This window comes from Scatophagus argus, chromosome 8, assembly GCF_020382885.2.
Source record: "Scatophagus argus isolate fScaArg1 chromosome 8, fScaArg1.pri, whole genome shotgun sequence".
Taxonomy (NCBI): domain Eukaryota; kingdom Metazoa; phylum Chordata; class Actinopteri; family Scatophagidae; genus Scatophagus; species Scatophagus argus.
In genome coordinates, this window is record NC_058500.1 from 19,261,556 (window position 1) to 19,283,532 (window position 21,977).

The 21,977-nt window shown below is 40.4% G+C and overlaps 3 protein-coding genes across 8 annotated transcripts; all 3 read left to right on the plus strand.

Moving 5' to 3' along the window:
• Window positions 1-1,499: 1,499 nt before the first annotated feature.
• hspb7 (heat shock protein family, member 7 (cardiovascular)) lies at window positions 1,500-5,718 on the plus strand. The gene is made up of 3 exons (XM_046397072.1): window positions 1,500-1,944; window positions 4,647-4,771; window positions 4,961-5,718. The coding sequence occupies exons 1-3, from the start codon at window positions 1,773-1,775 to the stop codon at window positions 5,138-5,140; spliced, it is 477 nt and encodes a 158-aa protein (XP_046253028.1). The 5' UTR covers window positions 1,500-1,772; the 3' UTR covers window positions 5,141-5,718.
• A 694-nt stretch (window positions 5,719-6,412) lies between these two features.
• Window positions 6,413-16,318, plus strand: zbtb17 (zinc finger and BTB domain containing 17). Of its 6 annotated transcripts, none has more exons than XM_046397067.1 (15): window positions 6,413-6,516; window positions 7,740-8,005; window positions 8,194-8,373; window positions 9,059-9,391; window positions 9,503-9,592; window positions 9,907-10,193; window positions 10,667-10,809; window positions 10,930-11,230; window positions 12,274-12,361; window positions 12,938-13,054; window positions 13,152-13,272; window positions 13,457-13,587; window positions 13,746-13,994; window positions 14,184-14,273; window positions 15,048-16,318. In XM_046397067.1, exons 2-15 carry the CDS (start codon window positions 7,801-7,803, stop codon window positions 15,482-15,484), a joined length of 2,772 nt encoding a protein of 923 aa, XP_046253023.1. In that variant the 5' UTR covers window positions 6,413-6,516; window positions 7,740-7,800; the 3' UTR covers window positions 15,485-16,318. The 6 variants fall into 6 exon arrangements, with proteins under 6 accessions (XP_046253023.1, XP_046253027.1, XP_046253026.1 ...); XM_046397070.1 differs by having other exon boundaries at window positions 6,415-6,604; window positions 14,187-14,273; XM_046397069.1 differs by having other exon boundaries at window positions 6,416-6,604; window positions 9,062-9,391.
• A 497-nt stretch (window positions 16,319-16,815) lies between these two features.
• ddost (dolichyl-diphosphooligosaccharide--protein glycosyltransferase subunit (non-catalytic)) lies at window positions 16,816-21,871 on the plus strand. Its single transcript, XM_046396564.1, has 11 exons — window positions 16,816-17,081; window positions 17,837-17,947; window positions 18,053-18,139; window positions 18,226-18,329; window positions 18,413-18,507; window positions 18,800-18,893; window positions 19,121-19,269; window positions 19,936-20,083; window positions 20,213-20,333; window positions 20,480-20,586; window positions 21,227-21,871. The coding sequence occupies exons 1-11, from the start codon at window positions 16,847-16,849 to the stop codon at window positions 21,374-21,376; spliced, it is 1,401 nt and encodes a 466-aa protein (XP_046252520.1). The 5' UTR covers window positions 16,816-16,846; the 3' UTR covers window positions 21,377-21,871.
• The last annotated feature ends 106 nt before the right edge of the window (window positions 21,872-21,977 follow it).

Below are 21,977 nucleotides of genomic sequence, written 5' to 3' on the forward strand. Positions count from 1 at the left end.
TTTGACTATGTGTGTTTCACAGTAAATAAAAGCAAAGATTAGAAAAAAAGTTGAAAATGTCAAGCAGTTTTGAAAAAACAAATCAGAAATTTTGTTTGGTTTGTTTGTTAATTTTCTAATTACTATTCTTTTCAATCTTATGAAGCTTCTCATGAATTTATTTAGACTGGGAACCACTAATTGTGGGTGAAAACTCTTTGGTTTGTTTTTTTTTTTTTTTTTAAATTAGCTCAGTTTAGCCTTTATTATGTTAAAAATGCCAACAAAAGATTGAGAAATGAATAAATAAAATGCACAACATTAGCAACGTTTCATAACACATTTTGCATACCACCCAAGGCCTTAGCAACCAACAGTACTACTGTTACTGGGGAGGGGAGGAGATTCTGTGTGCTCACAGGGAGGCGGTCAGTTGATGGAATGGATTTAGACCCTCAGTGGGGGTAGTCTGAATCATATACTCATAAGACTTGAGGCACATATCACTGTGTGGAGTCATTTGTAATGCTGGGTAACCTTTCAAAAACAGCTTCACAACAAAAGACAACAACTTTTGGTGTGTTTCATTTTGCCTTGAATTTCAATTCCAAGATGTCTGTGATGGCAGATATTTGATGTTTGGACTGTCGGTCAACCTACCAGTGATATGTTGTACATGTCATATTCAGGTCATTACAAGTAACTGCTTGAGACAGTCAGCAGAAGTGAAATGCATAATATTAGTGAGACCATAAATGGATTTTAATGTATTAGCAGTCAGCAGCACTGACTGGAGAGGAGAGCAGTGAGTGTTTTCTAATCATGATGGGCTGTGCTCTCTATGCAGATATTATTAGCCACAAAGCAATGTCACTACTAAGTCCCCCGCTCCTGCTGACGGCTTTGTTTTCAAGCACATTCTTTCCATCTTTGTTTTGCTCTCAACTTATCCTCTGAGATAAGAGGCAAGGCCTCTTTTTCCCTTTGCAATCCACTTTCCTTTCTCCATCCAGCTCAGTGGGACAAAACAGCATTTGCCAGCAAATCATTTGGTGGTTCAGAGGTTTAACACCTTCATTTAATAAATACAAACCTTGAAGTGAGATTCTACTTGAAAATGGAGCAGAAATCGTTTTAATGAGACAAAGCTATGAAGAGAAAACAGTGGAAGCTATGTCACTTAAAGGCAGAACCATGTGAGGATCCAATTTCAGGACAAAGGCGCTGAATAATAAGAACGCATTAGAAACAGGCAGATGGAGAAATGGAGAGCGAGGAGAATTACAGAGATGGAAGCTATTTCAGGGACTGTGTGTCTGAAATGACAACTGTTGCCACCCCTGCTCTTTCTCTATCCTTTCTATCAAATCCCACTCTCTCTCCTGCTCTTAACCTCAGGGCTTTCAGTGCCCAGAACTTTTCCAACCACCAACCCTTCTCTCCATCGCTGTGTGCGTCTCATGATAAATATAGAACATTATGACCCTGTCCCAGTGAGCTGTGCCACACGTGCACACTGCCCAGCGACACATGGGACAGTATATAAGGGCCAAGGATGAGTTGCTGTGGGAGAGTGGGAAAGTAAGTGATCTTATTTAACAAGAAGGAGAAAAAACATAGGAAAAAGAGAGAGAACGGACAAAGAAAAGACAAAAGAGCTGTGTGTATAATTTCGTCTTTAAGTCCCTGGAAGACTCCCAGAGCAGCCGCAAGAAGAAGAATCAGCTCTCTCCGCCTTCCTCTTCCCTCCATATACTCTCCTCCTCTGCCTTACCCAGCACTCTCAGCCATCCATGAGTGTGACCAACTCCTCTGCGTATCGATCGGAGCGTAGTTTCCACCAGACTTCATCCTCATCCTCGTCCTCGTCCTCTGGTAACCCATACATGGAAAAGAGCCGAGGATTGTTCTCTGAGGACTTTGGCTCCTTCATGAGGCCTGGGAGCGACGCCTTGGGGTTTTCCAGTAAGTTGGAAGAATTTTCAAGTGTCTGTAACTCAGTTGTATATAAAAGCGGTTTAACAATGATGGCAACAGCAGACTGGAGAGACAGCTTTAGATTTATGACTGTGTTGGAAAGAATTGCTTGAAGTGTCATGTGTGAAGTGGTGTTAAAACATGTCCGAGGTGATGGATCAGAGGAAGGAGAGAACAGGCAGGTCTGAACTCAAAAGACAAAACGACTGATATGTGTGGACAAGTATGTTTCTCAACAAGGTATTAGCCATGATGATGTTTGATGGCATCACAAAGTGTTTAAAAAGATGAAAAGAAAACATATGGACACAGAGAACACACACTCTTAGACAGAGCTCTGTTTTTTGTAGAAACTGTTGGACCTTCTAATCCAGGCAACTGTTTGTTTAAAATACATAAGGTCCAGAGACATTTCACTTTACAGTGCCTGGTTCAACATCCAGCTAAGTAATGTGTGCAGTCAGTGTGAACTCTTCAGTTCACTGCTGGTGCGCACATACGTGTGAGTGTGTGACATCTGAACTTTAAATGGACTCCACTGAGTTCAAGTCGTCCATGAGTGGGGAAGAATTGTTTTGGAGCCATGGGTGATATACCATAGGTGCAGCAAAGGAGTCAAGGGTGCAGCTAATGGAAAAGCAAAGCGCACACACACACACACAGACATACACGCACGTACAAATGCACGCAAGGGAATGCTGGACAGACTGCCAGCACTGTGACTTCACACACAGAGTATCTGGAATGACGCCTGCATAAGGAATGACCAGATGGTTACCCAGTGACTGGTGTACACACCAAATACATACACACACAATGATGTCAGACAGGCAAAGAAAGCTGCACATGTGGAGCCAGAGCTAAAGAACTATTATGCAAGAATTGGTATTCATTGCGATTTGGTGCCCCTACTGTTTAAGATTGTAATTCACTGTTGCCAATATGTACAGCTGGGTGTCAGCTGTGCATTTGTTCTAATTATTATTTTTGATCAAAAACGAATATGTAAACTACTTTGTTAACATAACCAAACATCAAATCAATGCAACAACAAAAGACTGCTATTATTACTTCCAGGTCCAACAGCAGCAGAGGCTAACTCAGGGTCTCTCTTGCAGCCTTTCATTTCACAAAGCTCTTGTCCAAAAGCTAATCTGAGCTTTACATTTGTCTCTTGCCTCTTGGTCAGTCACTTTATTTCAGTTCTTAGCATCAGCACCATTCTCTGCTCCAGGGCCTGAAACCTGGGCACAGCTAACTGAGCTAACAGCTAATGGCAGCAGTCTAATGTTACTTTAGCACAAATAAATAAATAAATAATAAAGCCCTCTGTTATCAGAAAACTCTGTAAATCACAAACAGTTGAGGCAGAGTAGCTGGAAGACATCAGAGCCATAGGATATGATCCAACATGTTCATAGCATGTGATGTTGCGGTGTGAAGTGTTACACAGTTCTCACAGAAGACTGTAAAGATGCATGGTGCAAGAACAGGAGCAGTAATGATACAGGCACTATTTAATCACTGGGGACTTTGTCATCTTTCTCTACTGTGTCCTGTTACTGTTTGTAGCTTACATGAACCTATTTGCCTATTAATTATAATCATTAAAGCTGTGTTGTGATAAATACTCAAAGCATTATCGACATCTCTGCAGTTTCCCTCAGCTAGTGCTTTTTAGCAGCCCACAGTCAAAAACAGAGCTAAAAGGAGAGGGAATATTGGACTCATATTTGACAGGTGGACAGAAACAAATTCTAAGGAAAGCTGATGCTGCTATGTGTAAACAGACATGTCTTTGATTTGGCATAGCAACTTTATAAGGTGATATGACAGTATGTCAGTTGTTGATTTTACATTGTTCCATTGCCCCCAGTAAAAAATTACATTTATAATTGTCATATGTTCATTATTCTCATGGCCATTTACTGACACAAATTTTAGAAATCTAATAATAATTAATAGTGCCATGGTCAACAATATGTCATTCATTTTAATTCCCATTTTAATAACCAGGCACTGTAAATTCATTTTAATTTGTTTTTGTATAAACAAAGGTGGTCATTTTAGAAAACTTAAAGAGGTTGTCATATATTCCTAGTTATTACATTTATGGTTATATTTTCATTACATTGCATTTTAATGAAAACTATTTTGTCCAAAGCCAACAGTGTCTCTGCTTACAAACACATTTCAAGCTCAACAGATCAGTTCGTACAAGCAAAGGTTGATTTAATACTTTCTGAAAGGAAAATACTCAAAATACTTGAATTTGAATATGAGAACAACATCACTTCACACATTTTCGATAATGTTAATGAAAATAACAGGTACCAGAGAAGCTATTATGGTAATGGTCATTTAATGGAAAGAGCCAGGAAAAAGGAAAATAATGAGCCTGAATAATGTTTGATTTTAGCAAATAGTATGGTAAAAGGAATGCCAAATTAAAGTAACTGAAAATCTTTTAGTATGATGTAGTCTTTTACACAAATAAGAGCATATCTGTAGCTTAAATATAACTGACCCCTAATGAAATAGCACCTGCAGGTATTGCAGTTATCAGCCAGCACACCACCAGCACAACATGAATGAAAATTTACTAAAAATTAATTGGCAAAGAAAGAACAATAGATAAATATGCTTTCTTCTGTGGTCTAGTATCTTTTCTCATATTGTTACGGGTTTAGGTGGAGCTGGAAATATCAAAGCCCTGGGGGATTCCTACCAGTTCACAGTTGACGTGCGAGACTTCTCTCCTGAAGACGTCATCGTCACCACATCCAACAACCAAATTGAAGTTCATGCAGAAAAGGTGGGCAGCCTTCTTTTTGATTTGTAACTTAGGCTTTGGAGGTGTTAAAACAATGCTAATCCTCCCATCACGTCACCTACATACATAGCTGTCAATGGTTGCCTGAACTGGATTAGACGAATCATTGATCACAGCATCCATCTTCAGTCACAATACATTCAGTCATCACTATTATTCTGTCTCTGGCAGTTGGCCCAGGATGGTTCAGTGATGAACACTTTCACACACAAGTGCCAACTACCTGAGGATGTGGACCCCACTTCAGTGACATCATCACTGGGTGCAGAGGGGACCCTAACAGTCAAGGCACGGCGACAACCGGCCAAACATGAGCTCGTACAGACCTTCCGCACGGAGATCAAGATCTAGAGGGGGACCTACTTTCTCATCACAAACCTTTTGTGTTTCTATGCTACGTGCTCTATTTCTTGTCTTCATTTAAACCATTCTTCTTTAAACACTTAGAGAACCGGCACTGCGTTCTATAAAAGATGCCACATTCTCACTCCATGATTATAACAAGGCCTGTATATTCTGAGTTAGTTCACCACACACTGTAGCAACAGGGTTATACCTGCACATAAAGCACTGAGACACAGGGGCTTTGACAAAGGCACACACAAACAAACAAGCACACACAATTGATTGATCACTTCACTACTTCACTTCTATCCTCTAACACAGGTCTGATAATGTACCCCTTAAAATGATGGTTGGCTCGTCAAAAATAACTTATTGTATATTATTATTTGTGTGAATAAAATAATCCTGCTTTGACAATAAACACCTGTACATGTGTAAGCCTTCTGACTGAGGTATGGCGTGAAATATTGTATTTATTTAAGGTACGGGCCTGGAGTTTGGGAAGACAGGTGGTTTAATAAGCTTTTTCACTGTCTATCACTGTCTATTTAACATGCAGATGAATCAATAAACCATTTAAAAATGTATAGTGATCTGCCATCATTGTTTTGTTAACCATGTATCCATATGAACATAAAAAATAAGACAAATAGACATAAAGGCGGGTAAGCAGTGCACACCACAAGAAAAGCTAGTCTCAAGATCAATAAGAAATAGAGGGGGATTGGAGGTGCTTTTGTTCACTCTTTTATCTATGGAGGCATTTAAGAGGGAGCTGTCCTTTCATGAAAAGAGAATTTCAAGCTATTCAAGCAAAAAATAATTTAGAAGCTGTTGTTATGCGGTTATTTGCCCTATTAGAGCCAGGCTTTGCATCTTGGTCTGCTTCTCCCAAAGGAAGTCCACATGATCAAAAACACATTACAACAAGATTTATAATGTTGCACTGTCTGCCAAAATAAAATGAATGAGTTTTGGAGGTGATACTACCATTTGCAACACCTCACTTAATTCACATTGGTTTGATAGACCTCAGTACTAAAATCCTAGAGTCCCTTAAAGAATTTATTTTACGTTCTTCGGGTGGGTTTCTCAGTGGTTCTATCAACTCTATAAATCACTTCATAAACATCGTATGTGTTGTCATTGGTTGCTGGTGGTAGTGCGGGTCACCTACATGAACGTAAGCTACAGAGGAAAGATTTTTATAACGTAGCTCGAGTCTATTGCGGCACCACGCGGTCATCATCGGCACAGCACGCGTTCACACTGCGCGTGCTCCTGTGACACATCCGGTCGGTCCCTATCAATCGATCAGAGAGAGGAAGATGGTGGTGGAAGGAATTAGCGGGGCAAGATCGATCACCGAAAAACTCGATTGGGTTTGTTTTGCTTAACTGACTCAAACACTCAATAACTCCGTTTGGTCCAGCAGTTTGTACCCGGGTTTGAAGAAGCGATAACAAAGAGGTAATTCACGAGTTAGTTTCCATAAAAATGGCGCTTTCACGAAGAGGAAAGAGTGAGCTAGCTTTGAAAACAACAAGGGATGAAAACAGGCCCGACTAGTCGGTCCGCCATCTTGTCCCTTCACTGCATGCATCTCAAGGCACGCTAAATTAATCCCTGATAACAAAGCTACAAGGATGGAGGAATTGTAGTCGATGTGATGCACTGTCAAACCAAGCTGTCAAAACTTTTAGAGAAGCTAATTTTTCCGTCACAAAATATCTTTAAAATCCGGTATTTTGTGTCTAGTTGCATGGCCATCAGGACATCAATTGAAGCTAAATGTGGTGTAATTCCGGGTAATTTCGCCAGTGATGGTGGCGATGGTGGTTTAGTTAGCGTTAGTGAATACTAGCTGGCTATATGTAAGAATGATTGTTTATTCGTTACTAAAACACAGTTAGAAGTTGAAATCTACCTCGCTCTAGTGCTGTCATGGAGAATAAAAGCCTGATATCTAACTTTACATCCGTAAGTGCGGATCGTACTTGTGTTACTAGGGGAGTGCCCAGTGCCAGTCGACAACACAACATGGATCGGACATTTTCCACATGAGGAATATTTGTTTGACTTTTGCATTAACCCAAAGCATGACATACTCACTACAAGTGTAAGAGCTGTTTGGATTTTAAAAAATATCCATACAAATCATCAATTTAACCGTATTTATGGATTCATTCCATGTAAATGGGAGTGAATATCAAAAGAAGTACGAGTGATACAAAAGTTCTTGACTACAGTTTTAATACTGTGAAACATCATCAATGATTTATATATTAATGTTTAGATTTTTGAAGGCTGATACTGCTCTTTTTTATATATAGACAGTTTATATCTTGTTTCACATTACATTCTCACATCTCTCACACTGTAATGATAGCTGTGGTCAATCATCTAAATTATTCATAGAATTAGTTTGCTTTCTGTGCTCAGGGAGGAGACACAGCCATATCAGAAATGAGAGACACTGTCTGATTGGTAGCATTTAATAAAAGGCCATTGAACTTTATGCCAGTGCAAATAAAAAAAAAGATTTACCCGTCAAGCTGACTGTGAGGCTTTCTGATTGCGCCACATGTGACTCCTTGCTTTTCAGCGGTCCACAGAGCCTGTTCCTACCTACCAGCCTCTTGCGTCATCCTTGAGCCATCAGGAGGATGGAGTTCCCATGGCACAGTGGGAAGGTTCTTGAACAGCTCAACCGTCAGCGCAAGCAGGGTCTGCTTTGTGACTGCACCTTTGTTGTGGATGGGGTGGACTTCAAGGCTCACAAAGCTGTGCTGGCTGCCTGCAGTGTCTACTTCCGCACTCTCTTCCTGGACCAGAAAGATGTGGTGCATCTGGACATCAGCAATGCAGCAGGTTGGTTCCTGTCAGCCTGTGGACACATGTTTGTGCTTGCTTCTCTGTTATGTATTTAATTGATTTTTGTCATTTTAATCTTCCTCTCTTCTAACGTTGCAAACCAACACTTAACTTGAATAACAGTAAATGTACTCCACTATCACTGTAGTGTAACCATACCTGTTGGAACTTTGATATCATCGCAGGTTTGGGTCAGGTCCTGGAGTTTATGTACACAGCCAAGCTGAGCCTAAGTCCACAGAATGTAGAAGACGTTCTGGCTGTTGCTAACTTTTTACAAATGCAAGAAATTGTGAATGCCTGCTCTGCATACCAGTCAGTGGCAAATCCAGCTCCATCCCTCATAACACTGGATTTCGCTGTTGGTGAGTCCACTCTTCACAGAGGTTATCGGCTTTTTTAATGTAGGGCTGTGGTGTAATTGTTTAGTGTGATTAATGCCCCCCATCCTCTTTATATTTCCATACCTTTACTTTTTTAAGTTAAGTTATTGTCCTCAATTTAATCATCTATGCCCTCAGTTTTAGTACTAAATCATGTCTGTTATTTTTGATGGTGTGAAAAGGGACAGATGAGATTAAAAGCATCAGTTTTCTCTGGTGAACTGTAATGTGTTTCATGTGTTATTTTCCAGTTCATAAGTTTTCCTGTGTTTGTATCACTAGTGACAGTATTTCCACTCTCTTCATAGTTGGTAGCAGTCATTAGAGATAGCCCTCTTTGCCTGCATCATGGACAAAAAACAAGTATGAAGAAATAACAAGTCAGAGATTTAAATTTGAACTGTAATTTAGACATTTATGTTAATTGACTGTTGTTGTATTGAGCTGATAACCTTTCTCTGATATGATCATTATGATTCAATATCATCAGTTTTACATTTACAAAAATGACCAGTCCAATCCGGGCACCATTTGGAGTTTATGCTAAACTATGATTGTATTCTGATTCTGTCAGTCAAGGTATGAAATGTGGAGCCTGATATTCAGTGATTGTCCAGCATATTCTGTTAAAAAGAGGAACCTTTCCCTTTTTTCTTTAACAAACTAGAAGAAAAAAACGCTGCAGGGGAACAAAGAGAGGAACTGGAGAGTGACTTGGCACAAGTGGCAGCACAAGTGGAGGGGAGTCCTCCTAGCACCCCCACACAAGATAAAGAGCACACACAAAATCAGGAAACATTAAAGGAAGACATCTCTACTGAAACACATCAGACTGTTTCTCAGCCCAGCCCCACCAGATCCCACTCAGGCCAAGGACGACCCCCCAGAACAACCCCTGTTTCTGCCCAAAAGAAGATTTCTGTAAAGAAGGAGGAAGTAATTGCTGTGCAAGATGTGCCTGGATGTCAGGACGACCCCACGGACACAGACTACACGCCCAGTAAGTACATACTTATAACATGTCCTAATAACTCTAAGCCAAGTGTTGAAGGTTCACATGATGCGCTACAGTCAACCCGTAAACCAAGAGCTACTTTCCCTGTCTTTACAGAATCCCAGTTGAAATCTGCTGGCAGCTCGTCCTACATGAGCTCTCGCGGGAGAAGAATCAGAAAACCCCCTCGAAGAAACTTCCCACCTGGTGAGCAGACTGTGCTGGTTCACTCTGCTGTATCATCCCGAACAAGAGCAAACAGCCAGTGCAAACAAAAGCTTTGCACTGGCTGTGTACTTTGTTGAGTCATGCTTCATCATGCAGGAACATGTTCGACTAGCAGAACAAGTTTTAGTTGTTATTAAAAATTATTAAGAAAAATATTATTAATAATAATTATTAGTAATTAGTGTTTTGTTTATCAGTTAAAAAAAGTGCTGCTGACTTTTTGCTATTATAGCAAATTCCATTTCCAGTCAAGAAATGCCATTTTCAAGAATACTCTATTGTTGCCCTCGCAGACAATGACTCAGAGGAAGAAGACGCATCAAAAGCAAAAGGTGGTAAGGCAGTGGTGGAGTCAGCAGAAGCGGCAGAAGAACAGGAGGAAAGCCCCCAGGAGATCGGCGATGGGGTAGCTGATGATGATGATGATGAAGAGGGGCTTGGAGAGGAAGATGACAACGTTAACCAGCAGGTGGAAGGAGTCAACTTGAGCAGCGAGGGAGAGGGCAGAGCAACAGTGTCAGCATCTATGAGCACCCGGTCTGAGTCGAAGCCCTACAGCTCCGTGACACACAGATGCGAGGTAAGAAAACTTATTAACTTGTGTAAGAAAGTTACTGTCATCTACTCAAAGCTACAAGCTTTCGCATCGTTGATGCATCCCGCAGAGGCATGAAAGTGAATATGTCTGCGTAAACAGAGGGAGGAAGTTTTTTCATAATCAGTTACTCTGCCGATTATTTTCAAGATGAATCAATTAATCATTTCGTCTATAAAATGTCAGAAAATAGAGATAAATGTCCATCACAGTTTCTCAGAGTGGAGGGTGATGTCCTTAAATGTATTATTTCAGTTCAAACCCAAAGATATTTGTTTTAATATGATACAAAACAGAAAAAATTTTGTGGCATTTTTCCATGAAAAATTACTTTGATGATTTATGTATTATCAAAATAGTCCGTTATTTTATTTTTTCTGTTGATCGACTAAGCCATTAGTTGAGGTTTTGTTGTAGTTCTGCAGCTCGCTCTTCACGACATATATCCTTTATCCCAGGACTGTGGGAAGAAATTCACACACACTGGAAATTTCAAGAGACACATGCGTATTCACACTGGAGAGAAGCCTTTCAGCTGTCGGGACTGCAACAAGGCTTTCTCTGACCCTGCAGCCTGTAAAGCCCATGAGAAAACACACAGGTAAATTACACACATCTATTTAACCTGCATTCCTTTTACTGATAACTTTCTGCTTACCTTTTTCAGCTTCATATCTTAAAATTGAGCATCTCGTTCTTTATCCATCACCCTTCATCCTAGTCCACTTAAGCCATACTGCTGTTTGACCTGTGGAAAGAGTTACAGGCAGATCAGCCTGCTCAACCTGCACCGAAAACGCCATACAGGTGAGGCACGGTACAGCTGTGAAGTGTGTGGCAAGCTCTTCACCACATCTGGCAACCTGAAGCGCCACCAGCTGGTGCACAGTGGCGAGAAGCCCTACCACTGCGACTACTGTGACAAGGCCTTTTCTGATCCCACCGCCAAGATGCGACATCTGGAGACACACGACACAGAGAAGGGAAACAAGTGTCCACACTGCGACAAACGCTTCAACCAGGTAATGACATATTCACAAAGACAACACACGACAAAGACGACATATAAGCTTCTTTAGAAAACATACTGTAATGTCAGTAATATTATAATATACCATAATATCATCGGACTAATGTTGTCAAGGTATCAAGATAATTTAGTTGTCCTCGTACAGCATTGGGTTCCACAACAAAATAAAAGTTGTAGTCCCTTTATGCTGCACCCACAGACCAGTTTTAGAGGCGAGATAGAATAAAATATAGATTAGACACAATGTGCAGACAAAAATATGCATACACATATACACACAGGAAATAATAATAATTCTGTGCATATTTTACATTTGTCTCTGGGTGAATATCAGCAGCAGCAGCAGCTGGTGATGATAATATGGTCAGCGACTTCACATAAAAGATTTTACACCTGGTTAACATTGTTCACCAGCACTGACTGCATTTCAGCACCACACTTCATTAATCACAGAGCTCCCCTCGCCTCGCCTTGTCCTGTCGGAGTCCTGCCCTCTGTTGACTCTGAGTGCAACAGCTTGATTCAAATGTGGTGGAGACAGGATTCTGCAGAGATGTGAACACAACAGTCTTTGATTTTCTGTTGCTTGGCCAGCCTGAGTCCGATTTTGTCTCTTTCATATTCCTGCCCCGGAATATTATCCGTGAGTCGCCTGAGGTCAAAGCTGGGTTAACATGATTCGGGTCCTGGATCTCATTCCTCTCCTTCTAGGACAGTCCAGTTGGCCTGGTTGGACAGTCAAAAGATGCCATAGGCAGTGATGGACCTGAAAAGCCTGCTCTTAACCCAAACCTAGTGCCTCCTTCCCCAATGTACATGTGTGTATTGTACGTGTTTCCACAACAAAGCTGAAAAAAAAAAATACAGATCAAAACCAAAAAAAAATCATGCAATTTGAAGGAGCTATTTGCATCTGCACATGAACTCATTATTTACTTTATAAACTTGGTAATTGTAGAAAATCTGAGTTTGCTTGCTACATACACATATTATATCAAGTGCGTAACACGTTTCCTGATGTTGTGTTGACTTAAGGTTGGAAATCTGAAGGCCCACTTAAAAATCCACATCACAGACGGGCCTCTCAAGTGCAAGGAATGTGGCAAACAGTTCACCACTTCAGGTACGAAGACATTATGGACCACATGTTTTCCTAACTTGTGTTTTGAGGTGGACATTGGGAGGATTTCTGAGGATCTGTGTGTGATCGTAAATTGTACATCTTTAGGATTGGGACTTTTATTCAACAGGTGAATTGATGATGAAAATAATTACCAGTTGTCACATGAATTCAGTTAGATATTGTGAGATGCCACCGGTGATGTTAACCCAGAAGTTATACAGAGCTACAGTACAAACTACATGCTGCACATGAGCCAAGTGCGGTGACAGGAGATTTTGACATGAGATTGAGAATTCAATTTGAATTTAAAGATCCTTGAAATAGGAGCTACTGTATATATCAACCTCCTGATGCCAACCTATTTAGACATTTAAGTGTTATTTTAACAATTCAGAAAAATGCCATTAGGTACACAGTGACACCCATTAGTCAGATAGTATTTTTTGAACATTCTATGGTCTACCAGCAGCTGCTTTAAGTTTGTCTGCATGTTATCTGAAGAAGCAGACTTCTGTAGTTTTGTCTTTGCTTTGAGGCATCTGGCTTGACCTTTCTGTGATGCTGTCTCCCTTTTAGGAAATCTGAAGAGACACCTGCGGGTTCACAGTGGGGAGAAACCGTACATCTGTGTGCACTGTCAGAGAGCTTTTAGTGACCCTGGAGCTCTGCAGCGACATGAACGCATCCATACAGGTACTTCAGTGACAATCTGTGAAATGCAACAGTCTGAGACTTCACATGAACATTATCTACATGTAGTCACTGAGAGAATGTAATTAACATCTTACAGGAGAGAAGCCCTGTGTCTGTCTGATCTGCGGCAAGGCCTTCACCCAGGCGAGCTCACTCATCGCTCACGTCCGCCAGCACACCGGAGAGAAGCCCTACGTGTGTGATCGCTGTGGCAAAAGGTCAGCACACAGATGATGAATATATACCTGAGATTATCCAACGAGGACAGCTGGAAATACGTGAAGAGAGAACATAAGCTATAGGTTAAAAGTACTATTAAGAAAAAATATGTTTTTGTTTCTTGCATGATTTTTTTTTAACTGACCCTTCAAATGCAGATATTTCATGTCTTTCTCTGGACAGGTTTGTGCAGTCTAGTCAACTGGCCAATCACATTCGGCATCATGACAATGTCCGACCACACAAGTGTCAGATGTGCAACAAGGCATTTGTTAATGTGGGAGACCTGTCGAAGCACATTATCATTCACACTGGTAAGGACAAAATTAGTGCTGAATAATCATGGGGCTTCACAGCAATGGAAGAAATAGGGAGACAGGCTTTCTCCTGTTTTTCTCCACATGTAGCAGAACTTTAACCCTTTAATCTTCTGCTGATGTCTTATCCTCTCCTCTCTGTTCTGCTCACTCAGGGGAGAAACCTTTCCTGTGTGATAAATGTGGCAGAGGGTTCAACCGGGTGGATAATCTGCGCTCCCACGTCAAGACTGTCCACCACGGCAAGGCCGGCATGAAGCGGCTGGTGGTAGCCGGGGGCAGTGTGGATGAGGGGGCTGATGGGTGCGCAGGGGCATCCACGTCTGACAGCGAGATAAACATAGTCACTGTCACCACAGAGGACATTGTCACCCTGGCAGCAAGTGCTGTAGCTCAGCTGACAGGTCAGACAGCACTTTCAAGGCTGAATTCAATGATCTTAAATGGAAATGTCAGTGTCCTGGGCTAGAACCTGTGACAGATGCTGTGGATAGCATTGTGAATGTGTGCGGATAATAAAAGAGGAATGAAGGATGAAAGCGCTTAGAGAGTGATGAGTGTTTGTTTACTCTATGTCATGTGTTTCTCTGCAGTAGTTCCAGTGGCTGCTTCGGTGTCTGCAGATGAGACAGAGGCATTGAAAGCTGAAATCACCAAGGCAGTAGAGAAAGTGCAAGAAGCAGGTAAGACTGCATCACTCTGCTGCATGAACAACACATCTGTATTTGAATAATATCATACCATGCAGAAAAATAACATACAATCCACAGGTTCAGCAATGGTGCTTAAAACATAAAAGGATATCAGATGTGGATTGGGAGAACACAAAAAAAGAAAACTAAACACGATGCTATGGCTGTATCTTGCATAATTTTACTGCAAGATTTCATATTAAAAGCACAAGCATTTCTGTCATTGGTCATCTTAGATAAAATATTTCTTTTGCTATTTAAATATATTATTTACATACATGTATTATTTAACTTATATTACATACATATTGATATACATATTTGATCAGTGAATGCTACAAATACAATAGAATCTGTGTCAAAATCCTGACTCGACTCAAAGCTATCAAATGCCTGTTTTGCTATGGTAAGTTTAGATCCGTGTTTCTTAGCTGAAAATCACTGAAGTATACATTCAATTTGAATCAATACAAGTAAATGTAAATTTGTGGCTGCAGTACTGCATTACAACATGTTTGACAAAAGAAAATGACAAAAATAAAAGAATTAAAATGACATGGCGTTGAGAAAACAACTTCACCACAAGGTCTTTGGCTATTTAATATCTTTTGATGATATCAGAATATAGAATTCATCTTGTTGTATAGATATATATGTACTTTGTGCTTAGTTTGGTTCTATACAGATCACCAAAAGACACAGAGGCTTTAACTTTGAGAAATGAGAATAGCTTATTTTGTTTGTCAACTCTTCTTTTGTTCCCAGACCCCAACACTCAGATCTTGTATGCTTGTGACTCATGTGGTGATAAGTTCTTGGATGCCAGCTCCCTTGCCCAACATGTACGCATCCACACGGCCCAGGCCTTGGTCATGTTTCAGGCCGATTCCGACTTTTACCAGTACACCGCAGCCACCGCCGAGGGGGGTTCAGCCACAACATGGCAACCTACAGCCGAACAGGTCATCCAGGAAGGAGAGCTTATCTTTCGAGCCCAGGATGGAGAGGGAGAAACAGAAGGAGGGGTGGTCGGCGGGACACAAGAACAAGAAGAAGAGTCAGGAGAGGTGATTGATGAGGAGGGGAGGGAGGCTGGAGAAGTGGAAACCCACAATGAGCTGCACACAGATGGAAAAAATGAAGCTGCAGCAGAAGTAGAGGAGGAAAAAGAAGAGGAGATGGAATGTGCCAGTCAGGCGTAGCTGGGTAGATTTGTGAAGGTAAACAAAGAATTTGTGAAATAAACTGAGTAGTTGAAGCCTCAGAGTTTTAACATGCCATGATGTTAAAAATAAATAAATAATAAATGTAACTGCATTCATAACATGCAATTATTTTTAAATGACTTTTACTAAGGTTGTGTGGTCATAAATCATGTTTTGGCAGTCATAATACCAGAGAATGAATTGAGATCAAGTCATTTGTTGCATATTGTTAAGAATTCTTTCAGAGATGGTTATACGACTTTGTATAGTTTGTTTGATTTGAAACTGAAATGCAGGACTATGCATTCTCCTTTGTATAAACATTTAGATCACTATTCTGTCTTACCGAATATAACTTGAAGAAAGACCTCTGTTATTTTTCCATTTCACTCATATGAGATATGTACATTTGCTTAAATGGTCAACAATGTTTTATTGTACTTATTTGAAGTATTTTCAAGAAAAGCACATTATACAAAGAAAGATTATCTACATGATGTGATTTAATTGGGGATTGTGGGATGTCATGAAATCGTGTACTGGCAGACATTCTAAGTGCTGTGCATGTGTAATATTTGTATATTTGTTATGTGTCCTCTATTAAAAAAAGTCTTAATACCTTTGATAAAATATTAAAAAAGAGATATATGTGCTGGTCAACAATTTTCAGTGTCACTTTAGCTTTTGGTTGCAATGAATTTGTCACACTTGTTCGTAGACAGTTACTTCACCTCACTATCACTGGTTTTATGTCATTACTTTGTTCACATTAACATCTGCAAAATGCCCACCGGTAGTTGTTATCTGATCAATAAAAAAATCATGGTCTTACAAGCTTGTGTTGTTATTTGGTATTTTTATTTAAACAATGTGCTACTAAATATTTACTGCTTTCCTTAAAGTTTCCATTGCTTATGGAATTCCTCGAATATCGCGGCGTTTGGAAAGGTGTATTCCAGTTATATTAAGTAAAAACAAATAAATTCAATCAGGTTCTAACCAGCAATATAGCGGGATTATTTTTTACACATTCTTTGCATTTAAGTGGTTGTTTTCAGCCAAATCATTATCAACCTAAAGCACCTCTTAAGGTAAACCTCTGCAAAACGTGTACATTTTAGGTTATTCTAATAGTAGTCATGACAACGTTGATCTTTGCTCTGATTCTTCTATTAATATGGTAGAGATTTTCATTTTAGTTCCCAGTTCGTTTTCTTCCGTGATTGTTGGTCTTATAATAAAGCTTTCATCTCATTGGCGGCGTGTCAGTCTGTGGGACGCGTTCCTCTGTGTGATTGGCTGGATCTCGGGGTCAAAGTTAAGTGGACTGCTAATGCTGACGTCGACTTCTGCAGCAAAATGGCGTCGTTGACACCAGTCATGCAGACGGACCGGTCCCGTTCTTTATCCTCGTCCAAAAAACGGACCGCAATGTTCACCCAAAGGACGTTCAGACTTTTGGACAACAATGTTCTTTTATTCCTCTCGTTAGCGTCCATGTTGCATTGCGCTTTGGCTGATGGTAAGACGTTGGTTCTGCTGGACAACCTCAACATTAGAGACACCCATTCAATCTTCTTCCGCAGTTTGGCAGGTCAGTACGAGATTCTACTTTTTTATCCGTAAATCCTTGATTTAGCATTGTTATACATCCCCTTGTATTGCAAACAGATCTACTCTAATATAGAGCATTTGAGACTTCAGCTTGTAGGGTTGGGCTTCATGCAGCACAGCTAGGCTGCTAACGTTTAAAAGAATTTCCCTTCGGGGATAAATAAAGGAATTCTGATTCTGATTATATTAGTTGCCTTGTTCACTACATTTTACCAAGCTTCATTCAAGCACCTGACGGCTTATCTCTCACTAAACAATGACAGTGTGCGTGCTTCGTAATGTTAACTTGGAGTGCATAGAATCAAAACGAGGTCCCTTTTTATTTCGGCATTGGTAGCTAAAATAGTTAATAACTTAATACAATCTTCATATTTATACAATTCGAATAACGTTCTTGAATATTCATAAAGTTGTTAGCATGTTATCACTTGCTGTTATACTTGTATTGTAAATGGGTTTGCCAGGGTCTCTTCAGCCTTAAGTTATTGTCAAAATGTTGCCAGCAGGTACATTATGTAGATAAGGAAACCCACTTAGCCATTTTGCTTGTGGAGGATAAGATAACATGAACCTTCATTAGTCCCACAGTGGGGAAATTCTCAATTTGTAGTCTACTCTAATAATCCTTAAGTATATTGTACATAAACTGCCAACTTGTTCAGGTTACTGCAAAAATGCATGACAAATGTGTCAGTGTCTCAGTGCCAGTGAGATATCAGTATCTCTCTTTTTCAGATCGTGGCTTTGACATCACATTCAAGACAGCTGATGATCCCTCCCTGTCTCTGATCAAATATGGCCAGTTCCTGTATGACCATTTAATCATCTTTTCACCATCAGTTGAAGGTAAATTTCACACATGTAATTCAAAGTCAAGTTAATAATTTTACATCGTGTGTTTGCCTTGTTGAAACGACCTTTAAAATTGAATTTCTTCCCGGTCATCTGCAGACTTTGGAGGAAACATCAACGTGGAGACAATTACATCCTTCATTGACGGTGGAGGCAACGTCCTGGTTGCTGCCAGTTCAGATATTGGTCAGTTTATTTCCACAGCTTTTGTTGTGGTATTATAAAAAATCTGCAGTACTGTCCTGTGTTAATGCTCTTTTGCTGTTACACAGGTGAACCTCTGAGGGAGCTTGGCAGCGAGTGTGGCATTGAGTTTGACGAGGAGAAGACTGCTGTAATTGACCATCACAACTACGATGTGTCAGATCCTGGAGAGGTAAACAGATTTATGTTCAGACAGCAGGCACATCCACTTTGACCAAACCAATCTTCAGAACTGACTCTCCTTCTTGTCTTCAGCACACCCTGATTGTTGCTGATCCAGAGCACCTGCTGAAGGCTCCTACTATTGTTGGCAAAGCCACCAATAAACCTGTTTTGTTCAAGGGTGTTGGGTAAGCACAACTGAACACAATTTTACAATTTAAAGTGTCTTACAGCAATTTTTCTCCCTAACACTCAGTGTGCTGACGATTCTGGTATTCCAAAGAATAGCAAATACTTTCAGTCTCTGTTTTACTTGATTTTAAATTGAATAAATTACCTCTTTGCTGTACTTGACTGACCTTAGAGGGGAAAAAAAACAGCATTTGATGTCATGTTTGGTGATGCTGAAATGTTAATTGCATTACCAAATGAAACCATACAGAGTTTCAGTAACAGGACCCCCTCTCTTGCCCCTTCCAGCATGGTGGCAGACCCAGACAACCCTCTAGTCCTGGACATCCTTACCGGCTCTTCTACCTCCTACTCCTTTTTCCCTGACAGACCCATCTCTCAGGTATGATCACTGAACGTAACAAACATGTCAGACTGTTCATTTAAAAAGCTGTTTATTCAGAAAGAAATGAATCCACCTTAATATAATGATTAATGTCCTGAACTTGGACATAGGTGCAGCTTACTTGCTGAAGCTTTTTCATAGATATCCTAACATTCTCTGGATTAGAAATGAACTACACAAGATTATTCACTTTCTTCCTTACCTGTTTTTTTGTTTCCTTCCAGTACCCCCATGCTGTTGGCAAGAACACCCTGATGATCGCAGGTCTTCAGGCGAGAAACAACGCCAGAGTGGTTTTCAGCGGCTCCCTGGACTTCTTCAGTGATGCTTTCTTCAACTCTGCTGTGCAGAAGGCTACACCTGGCTCCCAGTGGTAATCACATCCCCTCTTTTTCTGTCCAATCCATCCTATCATAGCTGCCAGTTACAAAATCAGAACTGTCATCAGCGACGTTCTGTTTACCCTCAGGGTTTTGCCATGTGAACAGGTGTTTTGTTACTGCTCTACAATGTTGCAGGCAGGCATTTGCAACATGTTACAGAGTCTTGAGATGCTTACAGTTCAGTGTCCTCAATGCACCTGAAGGTTGCCTTAAACCTGTAGCTCTGCATTGTAAAACACTACTCACTGACGATAAATGTACTTTATGGTAACTCATCAAGCCCATTTGTTGGAGGAAAGTAGTCTTACGTAGTGTTTGAGGAAGTATTAAGTATTACACCTGTGTAGTTAAGATGTAATGTGTAAGACTGTTGCAGCTGTTGAGAATTTATGAATGCAGTTGTGGCTGGTATAGAGGATTTTACCAAAATGGTTTTTTTTCAACTCTGATATATTTCGGTTGGCTGCTGACAGTTCATATTACTTGCTAACTGGCAGTAGAATCCACTGACAGTAAAATATCAGTAAATTCCACTTTAAATCTGAAACAAACTACATCCCATCAGAGGTGGATCACTCACTGGGCTAAATAGCTGTTATTTTCATAAAAATTCAGTATCCTGTGGTTGACACTCTTTCTGTTGTGGTCTTTGATAGGCATGAGCGGACAGGGAACATGGAGCTTGCTGAGGCTCTGTCTCGCTGGGTGTTCAAGGAGGCCGGAGTCCTCAGGGTGGGAGCTGTTACCCATCATCCTGTCGGAGAGACCACTCCCCCTGCCGCATACACGGTCACTGACCTTGTGGTGAGTTTAAAGTTTTTGTGACTTGTGTGAATGAATAATCATCGCTCTAAGGATGTTTGTCTTGGCCTGAATGAGGAGCTGTGTATTTTTACATGTATATCTCAAAGCATGTACAACTTTCCCACGCAGGAGTACAGCATCGTCATTGAGATGTTGTCTGAGGGCCGTTGGGTTCCCTTCGACGGAGATGACATTCAGCTTGAGTTTGTGAGGATTGATCCCTTTGTCAGGACTTATCTGAAGAAAAATGGTGAGTTGCTGTGGTTATAGAACATGTACAACAGTACTGTTTAATTTATATGAATACTTACAGCCTAAATGTAATGCATTCTGGTGAGTTGAAGTTTGCAGCCACAATCTGTATCCTCCATCAATGCTGCGTTGTCTTTCTTATAGGAGGCAAATACAGCGTCCAGTTCAAGCTGCCGGATGTTTACGGTGTCTTTCAGTTCAAAGTGGACTACAACCGACTGGGATACACACATCTCTACTCCTCCACTCAGGCAAGTTACTCAGGTTTACTCAGTGCTTAATTTCTAAATCAGGAGGTCCTGGAACACGGGCTGATCAGGGGTAGAGGAAAAAATAAACGGAACAAATCAAAGTCTCTCCCTCGACTAAGTGACATGTTCACAGAAGTGATATGTTCTGTCTATTTGTTGTTCTTCTGTTTCACAGCCCACTTGCTTACCTGTGAGGCTTACAGTAATCAGCAATCATGTGTATTCCAATTCAAATCTCAGTAACATGATCTCACATGACGTGCACAAAAACTATGTGAACTGACTTTTTCTCTGTCTGTAAATCAGACTTAAAATGCATTCAAAATAGGCAAACAAGCGATTTACAAGTAACTTAAGTGAATCCTGACAAAATAAGCCCATTGTTTACTAACTTGTATGATTGTTTAATGGAAAAGCAGCATGTACAGTAACAAATGCAAAACAGTTTAGTGCCTATTTATCTTTGCTTTTCAATGGAAATAGATGTTCATATTGTTTGATTGAGGTATTCCAGAGAGTACCTTGGTGCGTTACTTAAAAGTTGATTGGATGGGAAGAGATTCTTCTTGCTTATAATCCATTTAACAACCATGCTCAAAATGTATTGCTAGCTAACTTCTGCTGTTTTGGTTTATCACAGGTATCTGTACGTCCCTTGCAGCACACTCAGTACGAGCGCTTCATCCCCTCAGCCTTCCCATACTATGCCAGCGTCTTCTCCATGATGGCAGGCCTCTTTGTCTTCAGCGTAGTCTTCCTGCACATGAAAGAGAAGGAGAAGTCAGACTAATGCAGAAAAACAACTAGAATTGGATTTACAGTGTGAAGAGTTGAAATTGAATGTCTTGAATATTCACGCGGGGACTTGGACTACCGTCCTCCATTAAAAATACAGTATCTCCTTGGTTTTTGGGGCACTCAGCTAACAGGGGTCTGGAGGCCAATAGGGGTGCTGACTGTGATGCAGTGGTTGGGTTTTTTTTTTGTTTTTTTTTTTTACGTTTTTTTGTTTTTGTACTCTGAAATCACTCAAGACCTGTAAATGTTCTGAAGTCAGTCAGCGTTTGTATAAAGTTGCTTTACATTTGATAAAAGTATCTTGTTAGTAGAGCACTTTCCTTGGAACATAAAAGAAATCCATATTAAAATTTGTCCCACATTTTCTCAATCAGGAAAGAATATTGTGGTAATGACATGCACTGAAATGCCAAGTGTTCATATTTGATAAAACTTTGTGTTTCCAATAAAGTTGGAATCTTATAATAAAATATTGACATTCCACACTGGAAATTCCTGTCCTCGCTGTGAAAAGACATAGTTGTGCTATGTTGTACCTAATAGGTCTAATAGAGCATTTTAAAGCACGCCGAGTTCAGGAGTTACTTATGATG

Bases quoted from the DNA above. Each gene is read 5' to 3' on its own strand.
- hspb7 (XM_046397072.1), top strand. From the start codon at position 1,773: ATGAGTGTGACCAACTCCTCTGCGTATCGATCGGAGCGTAGTTTCCAC. The intron at 1,945-4,646 runs GTAAGTTGGAAG...TTACGGGTTTAG, and splicing joins CGACGCCTTGGGGTTTTCCA to GTGGAGCTGGAAATATCAAA. The intron at 4,772-4,960 runs GTGGGCAGCCTT...TGTCTCTGGCAG, and splicing joins TTGAAGTTCATGCAGAAAAG to TTGGCCCAGGATGGTTCAGT.
- zbtb17 (XM_046397067.1), top strand. From the start codon at position 7,801: ATGGAGTTCCCATGGCACAGTGGGAAGGTTCTTGAACAGCTCAACCGT. The intron at 10,810-10,929 runs GTAAATTACACA...CCTTCATCCTAG, and splicing joins GCCCATGAGAAAACACACAG to TCCACTTAAGCCATACTGCT. The intron at 13,995-14,183 runs GTCAGACAGCAC...GTTTCTCTGCAG, and splicing joins TGCTGTAGCTCAGCTGACAG to TAGTTCCAGTGGCTGCTTCG.
- ddost (XM_046396564.1), top strand. From the start codon at position 16,847: ATGGCGTCGTTGACACCAGTCATGCAGACGGACCGGTCCCGTTCTTTA. The intron at 18,140-18,225 runs GTCAGTTTATTT...GCTGTTACACAG, and splicing joins TGCTGCCAGTTCAGATATTG to GTGAACCTCTGAGGGAGCTT. The intron at 20,084-20,212 runs GTGAGTTTAAAG...TTTCCCACGCAG, and splicing joins ACACGGTCACTGACCTTGTG to GAGTACAGCATCGTCATTGA.